This window comes from Sceloporus undulatus, chromosome 4 (assembly GCF_019175285.1).
Source record: "Sceloporus undulatus isolate JIND9_A2432 ecotype Alabama chromosome 4, SceUnd_v1.1, whole genome shotgun sequence".
NCBI classification, from domain to species: domain Eukaryota; kingdom Metazoa; phylum Chordata; class Lepidosauria; order Squamata; family Phrynosomatidae; genus Sceloporus; species Sceloporus undulatus.
In genome coordinates this window covers 138,208,008-138,235,298 of record NC_056525.1, presented here as the reverse complement: position 1 = coordinate 138,235,298, position 27,291 = coordinate 138,208,008, and the positions used below count along the sequence as shown (strand labels likewise).

At 40.6% G+C, this 27,291-nt stretch overlaps 1 protein-coding gene across 4 annotated transcripts in view; it reads right to left on the bottom strand.

The window, feature by feature from the left end:
* Positions 1 to 1,169: 1,169 nt before the first annotated feature.
* Positions 1,170 to 27,291, bottom strand: part of SLC24A3 (solute carrier family 24 member 3) — a 201,524-nt gene continuing 175,402 nt past the window's right edge. For all 4 annotated transcript variants that reach the window (XM_042465485.1, XM_042465486.1, XM_042465488.1 and 1 more), the window contains 4 exons: positions 26,391 to 26,505; positions 23,037 to 23,149; positions 13,327 to 13,393; positions 1,170 to 12,381 (listed from right to left, as the gene is read on the bottom strand). In XM_042465485.1, the coding sequence (XP_042321419.1) occupies positions 12,359 to 12,381; positions 13,327 to 13,393; positions 23,037 to 23,149; positions 26,391 to 26,505 (318 nt within the window). In that variant the 3' untranslated portion in view covers positions 1,170 to 12,358. The remainder of the gene's footprint in view (positions 12,382 to 13,326; positions 13,394 to 23,036; positions 23,150 to 26,390; positions 26,506 to 27,291) is intronic.

Sequence of the window (27,291 nt, the reverse complement as noted above, 5' to 3'; positions counted from 1 at the left end):
GAAGTGGGAATAAAATGGCAGAATGGTTTGTGCCACTTTTGACTGCAGAAGAGGGTTAAAAACAACAACCACCACCTTCCCTAAAAATAGAAAACTAGTACAGCAGGGGAGTAAACTTGAATACAATAAATTTCCCTGGTGTGCCAGGGTTTTCCCTCTGTTCCAGGCAGGTGTGCGTGTCTTACACAACTGCAGAGTAAAGTGACGCTACCATCCTGGGATCTGAGTACCTTACTTTGCTATGTATGGACCTGTACAGACAGGCCAAAATAAAGCTGCTTTGGGTGACTTTGGAGGTTTAAATGATGCATGCCTCCTAAGAGTCTGGAGGTAGCCCCAAAGCCATGCTCCAGTCCTTGCATGGCTTTGGTGTGGCTTCCAGACTCTTAGGAGGCATGCATCATTTAAACAGCATACATCCAAAGTCACCCGAAGCAGCTTTATTTTGGCCTGTCTGTACGGGGCCTGTCTGTACTAGGCTTTGAAATGTCTACCTTTTTCTGAATGTCAAGCAATCTAAAGCCTTTTGTACATTGAACGACACATGTGGAAGTCATGCAAAAGTGGGTTTCCGGTTTACATATGTGATCAGGATAGAAGCAGGGGGACAACTTTATGTATGACCCTCTTTGTATGTATGGCACTTCACTAAAATCAATGTGGAACATCCCTGTATGTAAGAGACTGCTTGATTACCCCAACAATGTAACTTTATTGCTTAGTATAATATTTAGTATTATTTCTCAAATACATCAAAAAAATTGGAAAGCTTTTCAAATTGATCATGGAAAGATAAGGATGCCCCTGGCTGAATTCTGCATATTCATAATAGTAGGGCTTTACTTGTGACAGAGTGAGATCATTCTAGTATACTAGGTATTAGTTATATTTTAGCATTGTTAGTCACATTGCAACTTTCTGAAAGGAAGGGATTTATTTTAAAAGACAAAAAAAAAACCATCTGGAGGAAACATTCTCATGTGAAGTCGAAGGCTTTCATGGCTGGCATCCATGATTTTTTGTGGGTTTTTCGGGCTATGCGGCCACATTCTAGAAGATTTTCTTCCTGTCGTTTCGACAGCATCTGTGGCTGGCATCATCAGAGAATTCTCTGATGATGCCAGCCACAGATGCTTTCGAAACGTCAGGAAGGAAAATCTTCTAGAACATGGCCGCATAGCCCAAAAAACCCAACAAAAAAAACCATTGATAACATTCTCATTCCTGAGACTGGCATAAGCAAGTACTTTCAGTAATTATTTTTTAACATTTTAGCATTACCATGTTGCTTTTAAAAAGTACAAGCAGACACAGTGTGTAAGAACTGTCTCTATTTTACATGTTAAGCGTATGCTTAAACTATCATATGTAGGAAGGTACCCTTAAAAGTATGTGTGAAAAGGGAAATCAAACCAAAGGGAAGGCTTACATTGCAATACATGTTCATGTGTTCCCTTAAATTACACCTCAGAATGGGAATCATGCCTCTTTTCAGCAAATATACAGTATCTCTCTCACGAGCCTAGGAAGAAAATGCACCAGCTTCACAGGAACTTCAAACATTGCCTCACTATAGCATTCACCCATATAGTTGCTCAAATGTACCCCTAGGAAGAGAGCAGGGTATATCATCATTATCATCATCATCATGAGGAAATTCAACGTATTCTTGTTCAGCAGTGGTACTTAGAATATGTGCCACATTGTCATATTTTTCCATAAAAATATAAGAGGCAAGCTGGAACAGAACAAAAGTCTATCCAATCCACCATTCTGTTCATATCGTGTCCAACCAGATGCCTAGTTGGAAGCCCACTGGCATGATGTGAGTGGAACGGCCAGTCTCCCTCTTGTATTCTGCGGCAGCATATACCCAGATGCACTGCCTCTAAGTCTTGGAGGAGGTATCCTATCATCCTGACTAGAGCCCATTGATAGCTCTACCATCCTCCATGAAGTCATCTCAGACTCGTTTAAAACCGCCCATTTTGACAGCCATCATTGCTTCTCCGCTTGCTTTGTGTCCTACAACTTAAGCAATAGCAAGTACATTTCCATACTGCTTTTCGGTGCACTTAAGCACGCCCTAAGAGGTTTACAATATGTAAGCTAATTTCCCCCAACAAGCTAGGTATGAATTTTAGCAACCTACAGAAGGATGCAAGGCTGAGTGGACCCTGGAGCCCTGCCTGGGATCGAACTCACAACCTTGTGGCCGTGAATGGCTGCAGGGTCCTCTTCCTGCAGACTCTCAAGTACTGCTTAGTTCACTCCATTTTTAACTTAGGAAGATTATGCCAACAGTTACTTTCAACAAAATGCTTGAGGTCAGGGCCAATACCCCTGAAACTTTAAAACTAGCTTCCTGATACCACAAGCACTTTAGATCCCCCCTCCCCCTTCTGAACAGTACCAATCCCACACCACACCATCATGTCATGCAGGAACATGCTTTTGAAATGGAAAGGAGTGTCATAAGCAGTTTGTGATATGACTCAGTGGGTCAGTGCTACTAACAAAGAATTCTACTGGGACGACTTAGAGCTGCTTAGTCACAGCCAGGCTTTCCATGTATCTGCCTTGTTCAAGGATAAAATAAGGGGTAAGGAACTCCTATTTTAACATGAAAAAGGATGTGCAAGTGAGAGGAGTAGAACCAACCTTATTAGATGTTTCTGGCACATCTTTCCCAACCTGCCCAGAAGAGGGCTTGAAATGACAGAGAACAATGAACTACCTCAATGAGGAGTGTCCAGTTCACCTTATCTGCATGCACATTTTGTTTTAAATGTTAGTGTTTTATGCATAAAAGGTTGGTTTCCTCAACCACATCAGCTTAGTTCCTCAATACTAGTCACTGTTGGACTATACAGTCGGCCCTTCGCTGTTGGACTATATAGTCGGCTTGCAAATGTTCAAAAAAAAGGATACACTACACTGACCTAGCTGAAGTAGCCAAGGCTGCAGAAGCTCTTTGCATCAAAGACCATGGAGCTGATCTCTTACATCTAGTTTTATATGACTAGAGCTGTATCAAGGGCAAAGATTGAGCTGGGCTGTTTTTGTTTCACAAAAATGCGAAGCACATTGACAACCCATGAGTGGGAGGGCAAATTTGATCCCACCCTTTTCATGGGGAGTTCAAGAACATCCGCTGCTCCTATATTACTACTCTACCCCTGCAAGTGCATTAATTAGTGAACAAATAATAGATATTTTTTAAATTAACCTATTTCCCTCAAGTAAATTAGTAGATGTGGCCAGAGCATAGAGAAATCTACCACGGCCTAATAAAAATTAATCTACTGCATTTCCAGTAATGAAAAATACATTAAAACTTTGCAGACTTGTAGGCATCTAGAAGTAACAGACACCCTTCATTATTGGGGAAAAAAACCCTAGAGGTTGGTTGATAACTGTCTGGAAAGTTCTTTCACCTCCACTTCATTTCAGTGTGACTTCCGCAAGAAAACTGGCTAGAGCATTGTATCCTATGGGTCAGATCTTTCTCCCTGTCAACTTTTATAGTGCAAAAATGCACAAAGAAATAAAATTGATTTTGCTTGCTTCATAGTTCAGGTATCCAAGGATAAAAATCGGGTGAGAGTGACACATGCAGCAGCAGAAAATTGCTGTGCCTTGTGGTGTGTTGGTAGGCTGTTATGATTTAAGCTGCAGTTTTCTGTTGTTTAATATGGTGTTTTTTCCACCATGGTGGATGGACACTGCCCAAAACAGTTCACCATAAATATTAAATAAGCATCGATAGTAAATTTGAAAACAATTTGGTAAGCAATTAATTACAAGACATTGATGTCTTATCCCATCAGTGACAGTCTGTTCCAAAGAGCATTAACACAGGCAGTAAGACTTGGAAGCCCCAATTTAAGTTGGAGAGAGGGAGGGAGGGATTTGTATGTTACGAAGTCAATATTATACAAATCTGTTTGTACCAACTCAGATATCAAGCCCCCTGTAAGTAGAAAAGTAGTATACCAGAGAGATTCTTGCCTAGTCCTTCTTCAGATGCTTGCAAAGAATATGGGGAAAATATTTAGGGAACGATCCAATATTTAAACTACTTAATCAGTTGACATCCAGGATCAATAATTCTGCTTACTACATCCTATTATGTTTTAGACATGGAGCTTTGCCGTCTGAGCAACTTGTCCCATATGTTTCAAAAGAAGGGGAGGGGGAGTTTGCAGATTTATGTGGTACAGAACCAACCCTATAGCCAAGTTCTCTGGATGCTCATTCTGTCATTGACGCAATTTTGGCAGCCACAGAAAAGGCTGCCAAAACTATAGAGTCATACACAAGGGGTGTGTAGGTAAATCAAGAACAAGACTGACAGCAACCTCCTCCCACACAGTCCTGGAACTGACTAACCATATGGAGCTTGATGTATGCAAAGGCCTAGCCATTTCAATCTGCCTAGGCTGGAAGCAGATATGTCATTATTTCTACCTCATTATGCTCCATGTCTAAATCATATGGAATGTGACTATCAAATATGTAAATTTGACATACTGATAGAAAATTCTGATGTGTTAGGAGCTAAAAATATTTTCTAGATCTATAGCTGTATGTCCTTTGAAGCAATTTAAAAAGAAATAGCATTTCTTAGCCTGGGCTGATCCAAGATATTCTGAGGCCTAAAATGGCACCCGTCCCCATTATATACAGTGGGCCTGCCATATTGGCAGGCTAGCCACCCATGGATTGGAGCTCCCATGGGTCATCCCCATATTAGTCAATGGTGATGCATGCACACAATCGCATTATGTGGATGTGTCCTCATTGCTGCACATTGACTAACATGGGCAAGAGCTCGCATGTTCACTTCACTTCAATAGTGAGAGTGGGATAACATCATATACCATATGAGAGGGCAGCAAGGTAGTTTAGGGGGATGCAAGGCAGGCTGCAGAGCACCTATGGCTTTGCCCTAACCATCTTACTGCTGTCTCATATCTTCTAGTATCTTCCACCTGTGACAGCTGCCTCACTTTGCCAAATAGATGGGCCAACAGGCCTGTCATTAACAAATATTTCATAACAAACACTGAAGTGTCAAATGTTATACTTTTATCTCAAAAGAATTTTTTTCTTATGTTAAAATACTGTAAATAACCAGATTATTTTGGGAAAGTATCTAATAACATTTGGTTGTCTGACTAAATTTGCTGCTCCTGGTTCCAAAGGTTATTAGGCTAAGCCAGCAGCCCAACACAGTTATTTAGGAGTAAACTATTTTGAGCTGAGCGGTACACACTTTTAAGTAAACACATACTGGGTAATAATAATCTCTACTCAAAACAGGAAACAGTAGTGTTTGTAGTTCACAAAGTTCACAGAAGGGTTGGAAGATTCCAGGCTCTAGTACTGTACACTAAAACAAATGATGTCCCTTGTTTGTGCTAGAGGAATGTATTGTACCTGGGCCAGATTAATTCTCTGAGCATCCAGAAGATGACCAGGGGACTAATATATTCAGCCCAGAATTATTTCTGGACAGGATTGGTATACACATATTTATCAGATCCTCTCCAATTGAGTGTCATACAACATTTGATAATGGGGGCTGTGACTAAAAATCTGCATTGTTCCTCCAGTGCAATGGGTCCAACATCACATCACAGCTTCTGAGACTTGAGCGAGTGCCGTTTGTAAAATGCCTGCTTGCTAACTCATAAAGCAGGAGCTTTAGATCATTTTAAATAAAATCTTGACTTTTAGACGTTTAGCTGGCATGGTTCCTGTCTAGCCTCTAAAAGAAGCAATGCAAGTCTTGTCCATTTACATAAGTATTCTCTCTCTTTCTCCCTCCATATATATAGGGTACAAAGTATACTGAAAAAAGATGAGAATACTTCAATCCTATGATTGTTTGTGTGTGTGTACATGTGCCTTCTAGTTGACAACCCCATTAATTTCACAGTTTCCTTAGTAAGCCATGCTTTAAATCTCTCTCACCCCAACACTGCAAAGAAAGCATTTGCAAAGATTGAATGCTGCCTTTGCAGTGTTGAGGAGGTGAGAGATTTAAAGTATGCATAACTAAGCATGGGATTTCTAATAGACTATTTTCACCTTTTTCGGTGTTCTTCGTATCTAGTATAAACATTGTAGTAGTAAACATTGCTTTTTCCTCATTTCTACATGTTGTGTGTACACTCAAGAAGAATAGAGGTGACTTTCTTGCTCAGCCAAAAGAAAGACGTGTCCAGAACTGGATTCCACCAAAAAATGTGATAGGGAAGGTTTTGAAAATTCTTGATTTCCCTATCATTGCTTCAAATAACAGTCAAGAGGAAATCTAAGAAAACATGTTCTGTATGAAGGGATTACTGTTATTTGTCTACTTTGGCAGGCAATATGATTGCATGGCTGTAGCTGTTAGCGATACCATTTAGTAGTTCAAAGTTGATCTTAGAAACACATCACTTGAGTTAAAACTACACTCAACTTGGTTATTCCATGATTTTGACTTTAGAAGCAAAGAATATCTGCACACCAAAGAAACATCTCCACTCCAAATTAAACTTATCATGTTGTTTGTACTTTGAGGGGGGAGGAGCAATAGCAAACACTGCTATAGAAAAATCTACAGATAAATAATAATGAAATTGCTTGCATATCTGACTCATTCCTATATAAATTCCATTCATTTCAATGGGACACACAAGTCTCAAAATTGTACCCCAATTGGTGGATGACATAGAGCATCTTATGTCAAATTCTAACTCATCATAGTGTTCATACAACCACTCAGCAAGCGGTCATCTGTACAGTCCTGCCATGTCCTGAACATTTCCCCCCCACATCCACCTCTGAAACAGGGAGCGAAGTCTCTTAAGTCCTTGGAAGAGTAAAACACATCATTAATAACCACAGAATACTACCAGAGTTAAGCATGAAGCAGAGCTGTCAATTATTCATCTCTATTTCCTCAGTATTCTCAATATTGTTAGGATGGGGTAGGGAAGTGATGGCGAACCTTTCAGAGGCCGAGTGCACAAACTCAGTGGCATTCTTGCACCAGGTGTGACTCGGTGCCAAGGTGGGCAGGACTTCTGGGGGGTGGGACCTCCAGAGGTGGGACTTCTGGGGGCGCAAGGAAAAAAAATAGAGGACCTGACCAAACAAAAGCTCAAAATAACTGAGTCTTCCTAGAAAGAAATTATGAGTCTCCTCTGCAATTATATTGCACTACAGAGAAAGTTTAAAAGCATATCTTGGCAAGAATGTAGCTACAGCTGCACTGCAGAATTAATGCAGTTTGACACCGCTTTAACTGCCATGGCTCAATGCTTTGGAATTAAGGGATATGCAGTTTTGTGAGACATTTAGCTTTCTCTGTCAGGGATCTCTGGCACCACAACAAATGACAAGTCCCAGAATCCCATAGTATGGAGCCGGGGAAATTAAAGTGGTGTCAAACTGGATTATTTCTACAGTGCAGATGGCCTCATTACACCCCACAAAAGCACAGTTCCCAGAATCCCACAACATGGAGTCATGGCAGTTAAAGTGGTGTCAAACTGGATCATTTCTGCTTTGTGGATGCAGCCTAAGAGAGAGGTCAGAAAACCAGTCCTGCAGGTAAAGGTGTGTTTGAGGTAAAGAAGGCAACATTCCTTGCCACATGCCAGTCGCAATCCTGGCACTCAACACAAAAGGGGTGTTCAGGGGGGAAAATTAATCCAGTTCAACATACCTCAGAATACTACAACAACAACAAAACACACAACCTTTCCAATGTCTGAGAGGAGGAGGAGGAAATGGTGTTCCCCAGGGGACTGTGCATCAGGGATGTCTCTTGGGACGAATCCACACAGCTTCCTGTTGGTAACTATATGCCCCTGCAGAAAAGGAAAGCCAGCCTGCGCAGCACCAGTCACCTGGAAAGTCAGCCCTGCTGAACTCCAGGGGACTTGGTAGTGGTTGTTGCTGTTGTGTGCCTACAATTCATTTCTGGATTATGGAGACCAGTGGCATACTGGGGTTAGGTGTCACCTGGTGCGGAAGGCAGGACTTCCAACTGGAAAGGGGCAGGATTTCCACCCAAAAGGACCTCTCCTTGTCGTGGCTCAATTTTCCATGGGAGAACTGGTCCACAGCAAGGAGCTGGCTGGCCATGCATACCTCCCTACCCCCCCCTTTCTGCAACCTAGTTCGGGGGGGTCTGCGCATGATCAGCCTGGCTCCTTGCCATGGCACTCCCCCTGCCTCTCCTTGCTGCTGCTCAGTTTTCCTCAGGGGAGAACTGGGCAGCAGCAAGGAGGGACAGGGCCCATGCACTCACTCAGCCTGGCTCTTTGCTGTGGCCTGATTCTCCTGAGGCAAACTGAGCCATGACAAGGAACTGGGCCATATATGCTCATACGCACGTGCCCTGCCCCTACTTGCTGTGGCCGCCTCAAGCTCCCCAACCCATGTGCCCTGAGAGGCAGCTTTGCATGCCAGAAAGGGCATGCATGCCATAGGTTCGCCACCACAGGAGCAGGGAATAGGGTCATCCCAAAAGCTACCTGTAGTAGCGGTAAGGGCCAAACAACACAATCAATTATGCATATTCAGAAAGCAGATTGGAAAGTTGCACATGTGTTGTGTGAATATTTATAGCCATTTAGTTTGCCACAATCAAATCTATATCGAGTCCCCTTCCATAAAGTGAATCCAAAATGGAGTGATGGCTGATCTCTCACTCAAGATACACAAACATTTCAGCATGCACTGACCTCTGCCTGGATTCCTCACAGTCATAGCCTCAGAGGAAGGTCCTCTTAATAAATTAATTAGGTTTTTGTGTATGCTCAGACCTAAGAGCCCTAACACATCGCACAGTTAAAACATCATATTCCACTTTAATTGCCATGGCAACATCCTATAGAATCCTGGGATTGACAATTTAGCAAGGGCATTTAGATTTGTTAGCCAAATTGCTCTACAAACCCCAGGATTCCATAGGATGTCATCAAGGCAATTAAAGTGGAATACAGTACTATAACTGTGTAATGCAAGAATGGTCTAAGAGTCTTCTTCAAGAACAGAGAGGACCCTGTGTGAAACAACAGACCAGTAATGTGCTAACAGGAGCCCAGGTCTTGCACAGAGTGTTCTAGCCTTTTGCACTGTTTCACTATCTGGAGCAGAACTCTCTTTTTATTACTTTGTAGGCTTCAGCTCTGGCAGGAGATATTAGAGATGCTGTTTTGGAGAATACAACCTTCAGATTTAAATTCAGGTATGGCTTGTCAACTCTCTTTCTCAAACCCCAAACCTAATCAAATCAGCTGTTTCCTGACTTGCTCTCACAGTGCACACCCAACAAGTTTGTAATGCACTCTCAATGCTACATTAACACCTATTATTTGACTTCCCTCCAACATGAAAGATCCCTTTGGTGCAGTTAATATAGTGTAGAGCCATGGGGGTAGATAAAAGCTATTTCACAGAAATAGATCCAACTGGCTCCATTGGAGCTGCCCTACAGATCCTCAAAAGAGACTCTGATTTATCACATCCTGATGTGGATTTGTTTTCCAGATATGATCTATTGTGCAATCATGGAAAAAGTAGAAGCTTTAAAATGTATTTCTGGGTACGGAAATTATTCTGATTAAAGGAAATATAGTGAGTGGTAACAATTATTTGATTTAATTAAACATTTCACTAAGACAGTATGAGAAAGAGCATTGCTTTCCAGACTATGTTTTGGGAAATGCTGTTTTTTTCAGGAGTATATCAGCTGAAGATGAGAAGATCGCCAATAGTGGACAAACATTTTCCCCAAAACAAATTTATTATCACAACTAATCTTTCCCTTCAATCTACAAGAGCCCATGATATTTGGGGGGGGGGGGGGAAGGGTAGGGAGAGTGAAACCCCTCCTTACATTCACATCATGGGCCACTGGTGTTAGGTCTGTTCTTTGGGACATGCTCACTTTAATCGAAAAAGCCTGGTGGTTAATTCCCTACATGAACAAAATGTGTATATTCTAAAACAGGGATTAGAATTTGCAACACAGAGAACTTCCATGACAGGGGATCAATCAGACGGATGGACAGACAGATGGGCAACAGAATGGAAATAAGGTGAACCAACATTTCCCTTCTCTGTGCAGTTACTGTACTAGGGTGCCTATAAACCAGCCATGGGAGCAGCTGACTAAAGATACAAGGGAAACTACTGCAACTACTGAGTACTCATTGTGGACATCATAAGAGAAAGCAAGGTGCTGTGATAAAGGGATTAGAGATTAGAAAAATTTATTTAACACTATTTATCTCAAGGAAATTCATTTTGAAATAATCATATATATGTAAAAGTGCAAATTGGTGGGTCAATAGAGTATGTATAGTGTGTGTGTGTGTGTGTGTGTGTGTGTGTGTGTGTAGAGGCTTGCTGCTTCTCTATTAATAATGAACTTCGTAGGTTACAGACAAAATACACCTCAAACATTTGTTGGGGGGGGATCCCTCATTACAAACAAAATTTACATATAAATTTTAACAGAAAAGCCAAGTTCTTAATGTGACAATCAGAAATGCACAGTTCTGTTAACTATGCAAGTGTGACATTGATGGCTATTTCTCCTGAGGTGTAATGCATTTGTAATATGAATACAGCAGACTACACCAAATGACAGTAGAATCCAATGGGATACTGAACGGCAAATCTTTCACAACCATCTTAAACTACTTAAATCTCAGATTTTAAAGTGACACTCCCCACCTTCCACCAACCTCCAAGAAGACACAGGATAAGTTTAAAGCAACTTTGTATCAGGAAGAGGACACAATCCAGTGAGATGGTCTCCCAGTACTAACCTTCCAGAGGAGTAATTCCCAGTGAGTTGTGCCAGAGTCTTTTGAAAGAGGGGAAGAAAACCTACCCAGGTCCAGTGTATCCTTTGCAAAGTGGCAAATGATAACCTCAGCTATAATATCTGTGCAAAATATGCCTTTCAGAAACCAGTGTCTACAACTAATTTTTTTAAAGTGTGTGCCATGTGCTTATTTATCCCTCTCAATTAATAATGTGATTTGAGATGCCCCTTCTCTGTCTCCTGTACATTGAGAGCCAGTCTGATGATCCAAGAGGAGGAGTTTTGACTTGGACCACAACTATTTTGGATCAAACCTTAGCTTGATCCTAGATGAATTCACTGGCCTTTGGCACATCATTCACTTTCAGCCTCAACTCCCACATTTGAAATATATTTCCTATGGGACTATTAGTGACTTACCTTGCAGGATTGTTGCCGGTGCAAACAAGGTATGGGTCATAAAACACTTTTCAATCTAAAAGTGCTGTGTAAACTATAAATATTGAGAAACCACAAGAGGTCAGTCCAGTCCAGGCTTTGTTTCTGACCTTGCATTTCAAATTCAAATTACTGACAATTAAAAACTAGGACTTCACCTCATTAACCTTCCCAGGCTGGTAGGTCTAAAACTATTGCTTGGAAATACAACAAACAAGTTAGCAATAAAATTCTTTTGTTTACGAAAAAAATGGCAGCAGTGTTCAACTGTATAGTCTTCATTCAGTTCGAGGTCCTTTCACATCTTACTAAGTGATACATCACTTCGTGTAAGGAAGCTGTTTGGCACTACCGCCATGATCTCTTTCAAAAGTACATGGTCCATTTCTATTAACAAGTACCTGGAACTCATTTCCCACAGCGCCGTTTGTGAGTTTTGGATCATCCCATGAAAATAAGTATTTGTAAAAGTTAGGAAGCTGCAAGACAGCTTGTTTGGGAAAAAGGAATAAAACAGATTCCTTCTCTTTTCCTCAGAAAGCACCCAACACAATGTACCTTCTTCTTTGTATCTTAGCTATAGTCTCAGTTCATAAATTAGATTAGTCTTCAATCAAATAAGTTAAAAAAGAAGAAAAAAAACACCCTCTTGTAGTTCAGCTTCTCTAGCTCAGTGCCAGGTAGAAGTTAGTTTACTTAGTCTGCCAACCATGATTCAGAGTGTCTGAGTTTGTAAATCTTCACATCAACGCAGGAGGTTTCCAAGTGTGTGCCTGTATGTGTGAAGGGGTGGCTTAGAGAGAGGCTAAACTGAGACAGGAAGAGGAACTGACAAACAGTGAGGTGTACTTCACGGCCTTCATGGGGCACCACACACTGCTTGGAGATGCCAGCCATGTTTCATATTGCACAGGTAAAGAAGGAAGTTGCCTCTCAGCAGTCTGTCCATGAGATCAGTGATCTCTGCACATCGGCAAATTCACAAAAGTGAAGACATTAAATTCTGTCAGGATGGAGAAACACAAGAAGATGCCATAGAGGGAAAGGCACACAAACCCCAGCTTCTTATCCAGCTTCCATTTATTCAAATGGACACCAAACACCTACAAATAGACAAAAAGATATTATTTTCTATGAACACACACAAAGATTTTCATGAATGAAGCTTGAACTGACCTAACCCTATATAGGTGCCAACATGAACTTTCATCTTTCCATCGATGTGAGTATGCTTTACCTCCTAAAAATATTTAGTTCAGAGGTGGTGGATTGCAACTTCCATTAGCTCTACTAAGCATAGCTAATGGCAAGAAATGCTGGGAGCTGCAGGCCAACAACAAATGGAGGGCCACTTAGTTTAGTTATTTTTCTTGCAATAATCATTCTTTGGACCAGATTCTCTGGGCTATGGGAGTGTTCATAACCAAGTCTGTAGTAATTCATGCCATACCTATGGAAGATTTGCATGTCCCCTTGTTCATATTGGCTTGCACAGCCCTTCTGTATCTGTATAAAGTTGTTTTGGGCTTCTGCTGTATTTGTATGCCTACATGGATAGTATGGGTCAGGCAAACTTGGGATAAGTGGTATACATATACGTATGTAAATTTTCCAACTGATGGACATTTGTTTAGGGTTTATGTTGATCCACGAACAGTTGTTGCTACTCTTTATTGATAAGTATTTTTACCCTAAATACTGCTGCCTTCCTGGTGTTGAAAAGAAATTTTCCGCAATTGCTGCAAACGCATCAACCAGTACATCTATTATATTAATTGCCTAATTTCACCCTTTGTAGCCCCCCCCTTAAAAACTGTGCTGGAATGGGTCTTGGGAGATTCAAGTTGAGAGAGTCCTCATTGAGCCATGAACATAACCTTGAACTGGTTACTCTCTCTCTCTCTGCCTAACTTGTAATGATGAAGTAGAGAGTCATATATGGCATCATGAGTACATGGGTGGATGGTAAATTTATGTAAATTGGAAAGTTGGAATATGAATACAATTAACAATAACAACAAGAAGAATCTCAATAAAAGGATACTTACAGTGAAAAAAAACTGATGCCAACAACAAAGCCACAGAATAAATAAGTCCTCGGCTGTTCAACTGAATCTGAAAAGTTAATGCAACTTGTTTAATAATTCTGTCACTCACTTTGGTTTGAATAAATTGCAGTTATAACTCCTATACAACAACTATAACAACAAAAATAAAAATGTATCCTTGAAGAAATAAATGAAATAAGAATATGCCACTTCCTTTTAATGTCAAAGAGGAAGTTGTATTTAACTCCTGGTGTTACTTGATTAAAAAACACTCCAGATTCTCAGAATAGAAATACAGAAGTAGCCACAGTAGAAGGACAAAAGACTCAGTCAGAATCATCTGATGCAGTGGAGTCGGCAATGAGGAAGATATTTTAGTACCAGGTTCTAGTATTCAAGAGGCATGTTGCTTTCTTAATATACAGGTTCCACCTAACTACTATAGCTAACACTGAAAGACCCATCCACTACAAATCTATTTCCCCCATGTATGCAGGAGCTACCTTTATGGTATCCATGTTCCACACAGATCAATACACTCCCTGTGCTATAACTGATCCTTCACTGTGGCCATAACATGGTGCTTGCTATCATGACTTTTTGGCACATAGCACAGAGAATTCTCCCACTAGCTCTGCCACTGTGATGAAGATGACCCTAGTATGGGAACACTTCACATTGGGTACCAGAATGGTGTAATGGCTGGAGCCACTCATTAAGACTCCAGACGTGCCATATACAAACAGAAACATATGTTTGGTAACTTCCTCTGTACACAACTGTAGGTACTGTGCAAACTAAAACCCTTCCTTTTCCTATGGCATGGCTAGCACTGAAATGTATGCATCAAGTGAACAACAACAAAAAGAAGTTTATTCTACATTAGCCAATCAGGCTTTTACAAGCACTATAAAAAGGAGAACTACTGTAACAGCATAAAGTCATATGTAAATTAAACAAGCAGTATGAAATCATACACAAGTGAACAAGATCTTGCAATTTTTTAAAATTCAAGCTGCTTTACTGTTCATTTTCCTTTATTCTTCCTAACATACTTTATTTATTTACTGGATTTATATCCTGCCTTCTTCCAAAAATGGGATTCAAGGTTGCTACGGTATACAATATAAATTTACCACCAGCACTCCATTTTCCTTCTTGGACAGAAATCTCTCAGTTCAAGTAATAAAAATAACACATTTCTTGTTTTCATAAATAAAATACAGATCACTTCAATCTCAATCTCTCTCTCTGTGTGTGTAGACATTAAAATATACAGTACGTCTTAATCCTGATCTAGGATTATCCAATCCATGGAATTCTGTTCTGTGTAGCTTTGCATCCACTCCCCCACAACTTAGCAATGCAATTCTTCTCCCTATATTGGATGTGGTGGGCTAAAAAGAAGTGGCCTGCCTAGGAAAAGGTCCTGAGTTCATGGCAGAGACATTTTAATTAGCAGATCAATCTCTTTGGCTGTAATCCTAACCAACTTTCTCATGGGAATTACTTTTGAGTTGATATATATAGGACTGCATTGTCAGACAAATGTTACATCAATTTTCTGTAAGTATTAAGTAAGTATAATGATAATGGTGGAATGCTAGCAAATATTTTGGGTGCAGCAATGATGAGTCTTTAATAGATTTTTAAAATACAGAATTTGGGCAAATGGCTCTTAGCCATGCCCTTCTCCACAGGCATTCAGTCTGCAAGAGTCTTATCTATCTTCACCTTCAGAAGTAAAATATTTGGATATTTTAGCACTTGGCTTCATAGGTATATAGACAGCCAGCATGGTGTAGTGATTTGAGTGTTGGACTATGACTCTGGAGATCAGGGTTTGATTCCAGGCTTGGCCATGAAACTCACTGGGTGACTTTGGGTAAGTCACATGCTCTCAGCCTTGGGGAAGGCAATGGCAAACCCCCTCTGAGCAACTCTTGCCAAGAAAACCCCATGAAAGGTTCGTCTTAGGGATCACCATAAGTCAGAAATGTCTTATAGGCACACAACCACCACCACCATATGTATATGATATGAAGATGTAAATAACTAGGAGCTGGTTCATACTATGTGGTAGAAATAAAGGCACATAAAAGGGCACATTGAGACTACTGGCAGATCTGGTGGTAGCTTTTCAGAGCTGAAGGTGTCCTGAAAGAGGGTTTACTGCTGGTGATATGTAAACTTTCCCCCCTCTGCTTCTGGATTATCAGAACATTGATAAACCCACCCCCCCAAGAACCAGCCAAACCTATTTCTGTGAAGATTATGACAGTATGACCAGAAAAAGATTATGACAGTATGACTAGACAGTATGGTCAACTTTGGTAAGTGAATTGTCGCTCAAACAACTTTCAACCCTCTAAAAATTATTGCTTGCTTCCTGTCTTAAATAGTTCTACATTAAGTCTGTTTGTGCGATTACTGATGGAGTTGTATATTTAGCAAGTCGATTTACAAGAAACGCAATTGTTTTCAGAAGCACTTTTAGAAGCTACATCATCTCATATTGGACGGCTTGTTTTTGTTTGGTTAGAGTACAAGAGTATTTGGAATGGCAGGCTGCCATTTGTTCTGAGGGTCCAGAGTAGAACACTGTTCTTCTAAAGGTGATGGGATGCGTTCCAGATCTTGGTTGCTCAGCTGGGTTGACAGATGTACAGAAAGAGGAGAGAAAAAGCATTCATCTGTCACCACAGAATAACTCTGAGGATAAAAGTTCAGGCACCACTAACAATGTGTCTCTTGTTTGTTCGACAGCTGGACTTTTTCCCTTAGTAAAATTGTTCTTAGTCTAGCAAGCAAATCAAATCAAAATTTTCTGCATCAAAGTGATTTACTATGGTGGCAACTCAGTAAATAGTACTGCATGTTTGATCATCAGTTGACTTTCTTAGTAGGTTTTAAAAAGTAACATACTGGCAGCAAATATAGAGCAGCTACGCATGTAAAGAAGCATATGGTAACAAATGGAAAACAGAGTCTGTGTTGATCATAGAATCATGGAGTTGGAAGAGACCCCAAGGGCCACCCACTCCAACCTCCTGCCATGCAGGAAGACACTATCAAAGCACCTCCAACAGATGGCCATCCAGCCTCTGTTTACAACTTCCAAAAAAGGGGATGTCACCACTCTCCGAGGCAGAGTATCCCACTATTGAATAGCTTTTACTGTCAGGAAGTACTTCCTAATATTTAGGTGGAACCTCTTTTCATGTACCTTGATAGTTAGGGTTAAATATGATTCCTACATCTGAACAGTCTATGATTACTGGCTCATTGAAATCTGCTCCCATTTGACTTTTATGGTAATGAGGTATGTACATAGAAATATAGTAAGTATCATGAATTCCTCCAGTGTAGTTTACAAAGTGAATTACAGAACATTATATCTTGAGTACAAATGTATTCTCTACCGCATCTGCTCTCAAGATCCATTCAAAGACATGCTTAGAGGTTGACAAGCATCCTTTCTTCTTTATCCTCCTCCCCAGTAACAGTTGGTGGCTTCTACCGCAGTCGAGTGGTGAATCTGGCCTGTGTTTTAGTTTGAACTGTAGAGGAAAAATCCAATCCCTCAATGTAATGTGGGACCATGGCACCCTGAAACACATTGTGTTGGAGATGACTGTTTTATCTGCAGTAGCTCATTCACACATGCAAGCCATAAGTGAATGTTGCAATCATCAAGTGATGAACAGATGGCTGTTCAAGGAAAAATCAGATTCAGTTTCTTTGGGTGCTTCCTCTGTAGGACTAGCTCAGCCACAGAGGAAAGAGATGGACCACCACTTTCAGAGGAAGGATCCCAGGACTGCCAAGCTCAGCTCTACAGATGAGAGTTTGCACTTTTCCTGGGATACTCAGATAGTTGCTTTGTTATCTCATCTTCTGGAACAATTTCTGCATTCTAGGGAAAACGATGATCCCTCTACTGGTGATTTTGGAAACCATGTCCTCAGCAATGCAGCTATGTGTATGTGTGTGTGTGTGTGTGGGGCCTCCAAATGCAAATTCTTAACCCCTCATGAAATTTTCTTTTAGTTCCCAAATTTCTAGCATTGCAGAGAGTGAGACACTGAAAAGAATTCACACTTAGAACTTTTATATTAGCCGTGTCCACATCTCCTTGGTAACTTTGCCTTCTACTTTTCTTTGGAAGCTTAACTCTTATTCTGAACATATAGTGGAAGTTTGAAGTTACTGAAGTGCTATAAATCTGGGGACTGAAGGAAAAAAATGTGAAGGGAGGAGAATTCTTACTGGAGACCAATAGTCTCATTTTCCACCACTTCACCCCTTCTGCATTCCTTATTTCATACCTTCTTTAGAGGGGATACTTTCCACCCATCCATTTAAAAGGGTGAAGTGATGGGAAAGACACTAAGGAGTTTATCACATGGGGTTTTTCCTGTGCAGAAATGGGATTTAATACAGAGAAATCCTGTAAAAGTGGGATCATTTTCATATGTCATTGCACATTACTGCATACAGAAAGAGAAAACATCCTGCAAAAGTGGGATTGTTTTCACACTAAGTGTGGGCATTGAGAATTAACACAAAAAAAAATAAATTGCACAGAAAGTGGACAAAATTGGCTGCTTTTTACTTTCGGGATTCTCCCAAAAGTAAAACAATGGCTTATTTTGTCCACTTTCTGTGCAGTTTATTTTTGCGTTAATGCTCAGTGCCCCTCATGAGTGTGAAAATGATCCTGCTTTTACAGGATTTTTCCTGGATTTATATCCCATTTTTGAATGGGATTTAGGCACTTAGCCTCCCGTGTGATAAACTCCCAAGATCCTGACACCCTGGAGAACCATAGCTTTTCAAAGCAGACAATACTAGCGCTAGTGCCCTGTTAAAAGGGAGCTTGTTTAAGGACAAGGCACTTAAAATAGATTTAAGAAAAAGTATTCTGGCCAACTTTATTATTTGATGAACTGCTCTGGTACTGAGCAAACAAGTGGGGGGGGGGGGAGAGGAAGGGTTTTAATTTGCCTAGGGCAGCTATAAACCTGAAGACACTGTTTTTTGTGGCTATGCCAGACTGTCAGATCTTAAAGTCTTTTAAATAAACAAAAAGGACTGATTTCCCTTGGAGGAAAATTCCCTGGGGAACATTCTCCAGGACACTAGGCAAGCTTTGTAGCTTTGGGTGGAATGCACTTTGTCAGGAAGCTCGGCTGCCCACAATAGACATCACAGCTGTATTTCCTGGAACAAAGACCAGATCTCACTGGGCAAAGACAAAAAGGGGGGAAGAGAGAGAAAATTGTGTTGGCACATTTCTCCTACAACTGACAAATAAAGAGGCAATTAACCTTGAGTTGAAGTGTTAGTAAGGTGTGCTTGACATGCCTCAGTTGTGCCACGTCGGGCGCAAAGGCAGTAGAATTAAACACAGCAGTTCACATCACAGCCGAAAAATCCATGAAGGGAGGAAAAAATGTCCATATACACAAAGATGAACTCATGGGGAAAACAAATGGATTGAACTACATTGCAGTACTGCCTCCTGCTGTCTGCAATAGACACTGCTACCTAGATTGCATGCTGTGGTTCTCTTCAGCTAACTCTTCAGTTAACTTCTCCACCATTTGACTTCTGACAGAGAAGTTAAGGGGAGTGGTGGTGCTAAAGAAAAATGGCTAAAAACACAGGCTATTACCTCCCACTCATAAACAAATAGACTGTGCCTCTCTGGGCCCTGATTGGGAAGTTACATTCTATACAGAGGGAAAAGCTTTCTCTCCTGATGGTAGCTTGGACAAAGTTCTTTTAGTTTTTACTCTTCCATAAGACCACCAGACCTTTTGGATTCCAGATGTCACATGCAAGGAACACTCTGGTCCAAAACACACTGCAGAAATAATCCAGTTTGACACCACTTTAACTGCCCTGGCTCAGAGCTAGGAAATTATGAGAACTGTAGTTTTGTGAGACATTCAGCTGTCTCTGTAAAAGAGCTCTGGTGCCACAATAAACTACAGTTCCCAGGATTTCATAGCACTAAGCCAGGGGAGTTAAAGCCATCTCAAACTGGATTATTTCTGCAGTGTGTTTTGGACTTCGATCTCTGTCACCGACTGAGCATTTCTCCTACTGTGAGGAAAGAATATGCTCCCATCCAGTATGCACTTATGATGCAGGAATACCTCAATGGACAACCATGCTCATATTTCATCTAAGAGGTCATGATCACAATGATGGAAAAAGACAGCATACACATTCTTCCACCAAATGAAGAATAGTAGAAGCCCACTGAAAGTATCAGCCATAACCAAGAGGCTTTCCCCACTTATTAAAGTAGTATCACTTCCTATGTACACACTGCAATATCCCTGTAGCTCACCCAGCCTCCTTTGATGTGCCACTTGCACAGAAAAGCTTAAATGCAACAGTATCTGCAAAGGGGGGAAAAAGCCAGAAAATACAACAGTGGCACAATTCCCCCCCCCCCACTTCTGTTGTAGTAATGGGCACAGGAGAAGACAAGGAACCAGTTGTATCACCAAAAGAAATTTTGCTGCAGATTCTGTATATGTAAAAGCATTCTTTGTTGCCACAAATGCAAGCATATTTCTGATCCCTGATGCTGGTAATACTATGGATCTTGAGGCCAAGCCAACACTTACTTCCTATTTAGTGTCTCTACTCTGATGGACAACTTGAAACAACAATTTTGTAATTTATTAAAGGTCATGGTCTATAAAAGGCATTTTATCTGAAAACAGCTGCGATCATGTAGAACGATAATTGTGGAGATTTTGTGTTATGCTGAACACACACACACACACACATACACACACACACACACACACACACATGGTATGTTCATCTATACATATTGAAATACAGAACATTGCAGAACATACAATCTTGAGGGGGCTGGAGTGGTAGAAGGATTCAGAAAGTTCCTGAGGTGGCTCATTTGTGACAGAGAAAGGATCAGTAACAGAGATGGGCTGCGAGAAATGGAAAAGATCTAGTATTCTACATTTCGTCTCCCTGCTTGGAAAAGCAATACCTTTCTAATTATATTTAATGATCTCATTAAAACAGATGTTTGTGCACATTTCTGTTATAAACACAACACACACACACACACAAAGAGTCAGGGAGAGATGAAAAAGGGGAAAACACACAAGACTTCTCTGGTATAATTATGTGCCAGCCACACTGCCCTCATGTTCTTCTCCAGTACATGCTACCAGTTAGGGAGTGCAGGTACCTGCCTAGCTCAGAGGTGATGCTGGGGCAGTCCTGGAGCAACTGGGTTGATCCAACTAAACTTCATAAGAACAGCAGAGCTACCTTGGAAGAAAGTTTCAAGGAATATGGGAAAAACCAAGAAGCAATGGGACTCTGTAAAGAAGGGAGCAAGGGGAGAGAAATAACTGCAAAGGTGGAGGCAGAAGGATCCGTAATTCTTTGCTGCTATATATGTACAATGTTTGTCTTCTTGCCAGAAAATATCAGCAACTACACCTGCAGCATGTGCAAATCGGTAGCTCTCTTGGAAGAGCAGGTCAATGCACTACAGCTATGTATTGAGTCTCTTCAAGGTCGCAGAAAACAGGACTTCCTGGATAGAACATGGGAAGAATTGATCATACAAAATCCTGTCAAACTAATCTTATACCTAAAACAAAATCAGGTCATTAGTTTAGCTGTGGATGTCATTTATCTGGATTTCAGCAGGGCGTTTGATAAGCCTCCTCCCATGATATTTCAATCAACAAACTGATTAAGTATGGAATCCTGCCAACTCATGGGGGAAAGTCCCTGGAAGTGAGTTAAGGTTGGGTGCAGAGAAGCAGAGGACAAATAGGACAAGGAAGTCCACATATGTTAATGTGCAATCTGGCTAATTCCAGCTAGCAAAGGGTCCCACTTACAGCACTTAGGGATTACGCCTACCCTGTAGTGGCCTATATGAGTGGAGGCTTCCTGTTGTGACACTGAGATCTCCCATTATCTAGGCAACACACTGAGGGGTTAGTTCCCCCCCCCCCAATAAAGAAAAGGTTAATGGTGTGATGGTAGCAGAGACCCTGAAAAGCAATTGTTCAATGAGATGCCAGTTGGGTTGATGTGCTAAAGCTTGCAGATGCTTCCAAGAAAAAGTCATAAAAGCCCCAGGTGACTACACAAAGAGGGAAAAACAAGGTGGGACAATGGACCAGGGTCCCTGTGTCACCAAGGGGAGCTGGGCAAAGGGGTCCAGACTCCTAGCTCCCCCCATGAATTCCCCCAACACACAGCATGTATTGCCTGATTGCGAATAACTCCCTCCTGTCATTTACAACTTTCTGTGGTCCTGTGGTTTCACACAATTACCACCAAGCATTCAGAGCTTCTAAGTGGTAAGCATGAACACATACTGTGGTTTTTAGCATATAAAATTCTAAGCACTGCCTATTTAATAGATTCACTATCAATTATACTCTCTCAGCTGCACATGCTAAAAAGCTTCAGACACTCTTTAGTCCTAGTCCTCCTTAATGCATTCCATTAGACGTAGAATGAATTAACATCCAGGTGGTTTCTGACAGACTGGATTCATTCTATGACTAATGATGCCTAATTATCCCTAAACAAGCCAGTCCTGATTGAGGCTGTCTAGCCACTTCAGGAAAAGTTTTCAGGAAGGGAGATTCCTCCCACTCGTAAACAAATTTCATGGTTGCAATGCACTTACTTATTTACTGACTACATTTATGTATTTATGTTCTGCCAAAGCACACAAGGCAATTTATATTGAGAAACAGTGGCTTATCATGAACCATGTGATACTAAAAGAGAAAAGAGCAGGGAGGGAAACAGAAAATATGAAGATCCCAGTTGCAACTCTTCCATACCAATATATAATGAAGCTGCACAACAACCAGCTGGAATGGTTCTGGCGGAAGAAGCTTTCCAAATTCTAGATGCATTTTCCTAAGTTCAGCTAGGGTCAGGTAGAAGCAGAGTTCCATGCAAATATTCCAATACAAGGGGGAATAGATCATACAAATGTATGAATGACTTCTGGTTCGGCCTAACAGCTAAGACTGCATTGTATAATCTTTATCAGCGTACAACTGATAAAGGAAGTGTGGCAATAGTTTGGATGCTTCCTCCTCCTTCACCATCACCAACAATATCCAACAATAGCCAGTTACCCACCATTGCTCTAAAATATTTACAAACCCTTCCACATTTACATCATTAGACAACTATACGAATTCATTGTTCATTTCAATCTGTTCCTTAATACAGGAGAAGTGTTCAGTTTCATTATACATATACATAATTAGAAATGAATTATCATCAACTGCTCACTAAATACATTGACCGGATAACATGATGTGGTAATCTAGATATTTTCAATATACATAGCTGCTGCCATGTCAATCCAAAAGAAGGGGGAAAATATTTTATAGCAATTTCTGCTTATATGAGATGAAGACTTACAAGTTATATTGAGCTCATCTTCATGACCAAGAGTCCTGTATTACTCAATAAGTAGTACACTATCCAGTGCCAACAGAATCTGATAATGGATATCTTCTTACTGATTTTATATTTTTAAATAGTAATCTATGCACTCATATGGCAACCTCTATGCACACCTCACTCAAAAACCTCTGGAGAATTTGTTAACATGAAAAAGAAATGTGCATCCAAGAAAACAGAGTTCAGCTAAACAAATGACTTACAGAGGAGCCATAGTTTATCGCCAGTGTCTGCAGAGACCATGGAAGGCCAAGACCAATCAGAATGTCAAAAACATTGCTCCCAATGGAGTTTGACACAGCCATGTCACCCATTCCTGCAGAAACAAAGAATCACAGTAATTCAGAATTATTACAGAGCAAAGCTCATACAGCAAGACTGTTTCACCTTGAGTTATTAATTTTATATTCTTTGTAAAATTATAAATCCTATCTTATTACACTTGCCTTGCTCCTTCTTCTTTTCTAATACATGAAGGTTCACTACTTCACAGTAAGAAGTTCAATATTTATCTATATGAAATCTTCCATGATCATGGCTGACCCTTGTGGTCTCTTCCAACTCTATGATTCTATGGCTTGGCTGTTTGTTCGCACAAATGTTGTGTGCTGCCCAAGCAAAACATTCCACACCAGTTTGCTTTGCTCACTGGATTCAATAATTTTAAACATCCATAACTGTATTTCAGTTGGAGTATATGCCAGTCTTAAAATCTTATCACAGAAGCATACAGTTTCAAAGTCATAATCAAAGCCATTAAGCTGGAAGGGATCAAATATACACTCATCCTTTCACATTCACTGGGATTCGGGGCACAAGACCCCTGTGAATGTGGAAAAACTGCAAATAACAAAAACACTATGTTTTTACCTGAGAGAACATCTCTCTAGGAATCTCTAGGTCCTTCAGTTGAACTCTGTGGTCAACATCTGCCAGACATTGACCACAGAATTGCACTGGAGGAGTTACAAATGCCTAATGGAATGTCCTTACTAGGAATCTCTAGGTCCTTCAGTGCAACATTTGGTTAAAGTTGACCACAGAGTTGCGCTGGAGGACCTAGATATTTCTAGAGAGAAAATACTGTATTAATAAAATCTGTGAATAATCAAATCTGTAAAAATCAAAGCTGCATATGTGGAGGGACGAGTGTAATCCAAACCTGGCCACACTGATCTAGAAAGAGGGAAACAACTCAACAAATAGCTACAGAACTGCTCTCTGCCTGTCCTCAGCGATCTCATTTCTAGGGTTCTTTGCACCAAAAGTCAGGAAACCTATGGAGATGACTGAATCATGCTTATGATTAGAAAACCAGACCAACAGCAAACAATGCCCCATCTTTCTCTCTTCATTGTCAGTACAGAGGGCCCTTGGTATCTGGGGGTTTGGTTCCAGGACCCACTCATGGATACCAAAATCTGTTGGTATTCAAGTCCCATTATATACAATGGGGTAATAAAACTGTGTTCCTTATATAAAATGGCAAAAAATAAAAGTTTGCTTTTTGGAAAAAAACTTTGGAACATTTTCAAATGTGGATGGTTGAATCCATGGATGTAGAATCTCTTGTAAAGTCATGGATGGATGGCCTACTGTGTTACTGTCCTGAATAAAAATGCTGGCTAACAAAAGTCAGAACCATATAAAGATTCTTTTTGTATAGCACTCTGTTTCCCACAGCAGCCAACCAGTTGCTTTCAAGATGCTCATAAGAAAGGCAAAAATAGCAACAGCAATAGCATTTCTATACCACTTATCAGTGCACTTAAGCACTCCCTAAGTGGTTTACAATGTGTAAGATAATTGCCCCCAACAAGCTGGGTACTCATTTTAGTGACCTCATAAGGATCCAAGTCAAGCCTGAGTCAAGCCTCAGCCCTTGGCTGGTGCTGGTATTGAATTCACAACCTTATGATTTGTTAGTGAGTGGCTGCAGTACAGACATTTAACCATTGTGCCACAAGGGCAACTATTCACAGTGTTCTGCTTGCTAGCAGCACATATGTAAAAGCTGCATTCCATCTGAATACAGATGTTACTGTCAGGATCAATATCCACTGGCAGAGCTCTCCTCTGTAAATACTGTATGTTTAAATCCCGTTTGCAAGTGAGTTAGCACCACTACATCTTGTGCCACCAAATTTCCTAAGATAATGCACAATATGACAAATTACTTTCCTTTGTTGGTTGAAACTACAGCCAATAGACTTTAATGGATGGCCTTGAGTTCTAGTGTTGCAAGTAAGAGAGAGATTAAAAATCTCTCTCTCATACTATTCCACCCTTACGTTGTTTTTCTCTTGTATTTTCTAAACACAAAACCCTCAGATGCTTTAGCCATGCCTCATAACCACATAAGTTACAATTCCCTATTTTCTGCACCTTTTCCAATTCTTTAATATACCCTTAGTAATTGGATGCTAGAAATAAAGTCACATGTAGCCACGTCATTCATTTACATAAAAGGTTTTATGACAGAACTCCCCTGCCTTATGAATAGAGAACTTCTAATGGCACAGGGGACTTTCTTTCCTCTCAGAATTGGATGAACCAGGTTTCCCAAGGGCTTTTTTTTTTTTTTTTGTTTCTTTGCTTTTGGGAGCTAAGGGCCCCCCGACCCCTAATTTGGTACAAAGCTGAAGAATGCCAAGTGAAAAAGAAGGGCTTGTGGGTCACAAAAACAGTCAGCTAGAAAAAAACAAACCCACAGTTAACTCAGGGCCGAAATAAATGGCCCGAATGGGGTGGTGTGAAGCTGCCCCACTTGAAAATGGATTGGGACTGTGGCAGCTGCACACTGCAGTCCCAATCCACCATGGTGTCAGCTGGAAAAGGAACAGTTTTCAACCGCTACTTTTTTGGCTGTGGAAAAGCTGCCTTGGCTTTAGTGACTCTTCCACGAACCTGTGGAGGCTTCCCAACATGTTGAGGGCTTGCAGTGTGTAACCACCACACACCCCCCCCCCCAAGATGCCCGGAAGCTGACCCCCATGTGGGAAGCTGGGCAGATGGAAGCCGGATTCCAGGTGGCTTCAGAATGTGTGACATCAAAACGCCAAGCTCTGAAGCTGCCCAGATGGCGGCGCAAAGGGGTGGTCTATTTTGCCCCTCAGTTCTCATCAGTTTCATTATCTGAGAATGAATCTAATCTGAAGTTTTATTCTGAATCTAGTCTAGAGAAATGTTTTTCTAACTCGTTGCACTATACTTAGTAAGTATATGAATGGATGCTTACTAAATGCATATGAAACAGGTTCAATTCTGCAGTGCAATTGAGACACTGAAATTAGCAAATCTAAGCCCTCCATTCATTCAAATCTTCTACCTATTCTGAGGGAAAATGCTACCTTGGAGCCCAATCCCTGTCTCTCTCTGGGTGGAATGCAGAGTGTTTAATAGCATCTGAACAGTGTCCCCCTTGCATGACAATGGGAGCACATGTTCTGTTTTCTCACATTCGTTGGTTATTTTACCTTAAGGCAAAAGTATTGATTTTCTCTGAAAGACCTTCAACAGGAATTCAACATCCACATTCTAACATAATACAAACCTACCTTGTCTTGCTACAATAAGGCTTGCCATGCAGTCCGGGACACTGGTTCCAGCTGCCAGAAATGTTATTCCCATGATCACATCAGGAATACCTAAAGTGTAGCCAATTATTGTAACCTGCAGAATTGAAACAAACTGTCAGGCTGCTAAAGTTCATTTATAGTACATACAAATTTACCTACCCCAGAAACCATTGTAGGTTTTCCTGTAGCAAGATGAGTTCTATTAGTTCTAGCACTTGACCTGTCAGTGACACATACACCCAGCCCCAAATCCTGTGTTTGATTTCCTTTCTTTCTTTTAGACTGGAAAGAATATTGGAAAATATTTGGAAAATGGCCAAAAAGCATTCTTGAATTTCCTGAAACCTGACAAGGAGAACCTTGAACTGAAGGGAATCTTTGCAGTTAGGGCTTATGCTACACAATATTTGAACATGGTTATTTTTCACAGAGAACAGCATTTTTTGTGCAGGATGGAGCATTATTTTTGCATATAAAATAATAATACTATTATCTGCACAGAAAGTGTTGTTTATTATGCATTAAATGCTCTTATCTGCCCAGAACAACCACATGTGAATTTTTCACAGAATAATTCCCTAAATGCAACTAGTCTTTGAAAACTACATTGTTTTCAAAGTGTTTCTTGCAGCGAAAAAAAAATGGCTACAATTACTTTTTGCTTCCTTTGAAAATGAAATTAGTGAAGAACTACATCCCTGCGATCATTCTCTTTCCCCCCGCAATGCTTCAAGCAATCTTCTGACTTTAAATCCCAGTTTCCAAACCTTGGGCATCTAGTATGTTGTTATAGTTAAAAATGTTTACTTAGTAAACATTTAAGTAATCATCATCACAATGGCACCTAGGATTTTTAAAAAGGAGAAATACTGTGGGAGGA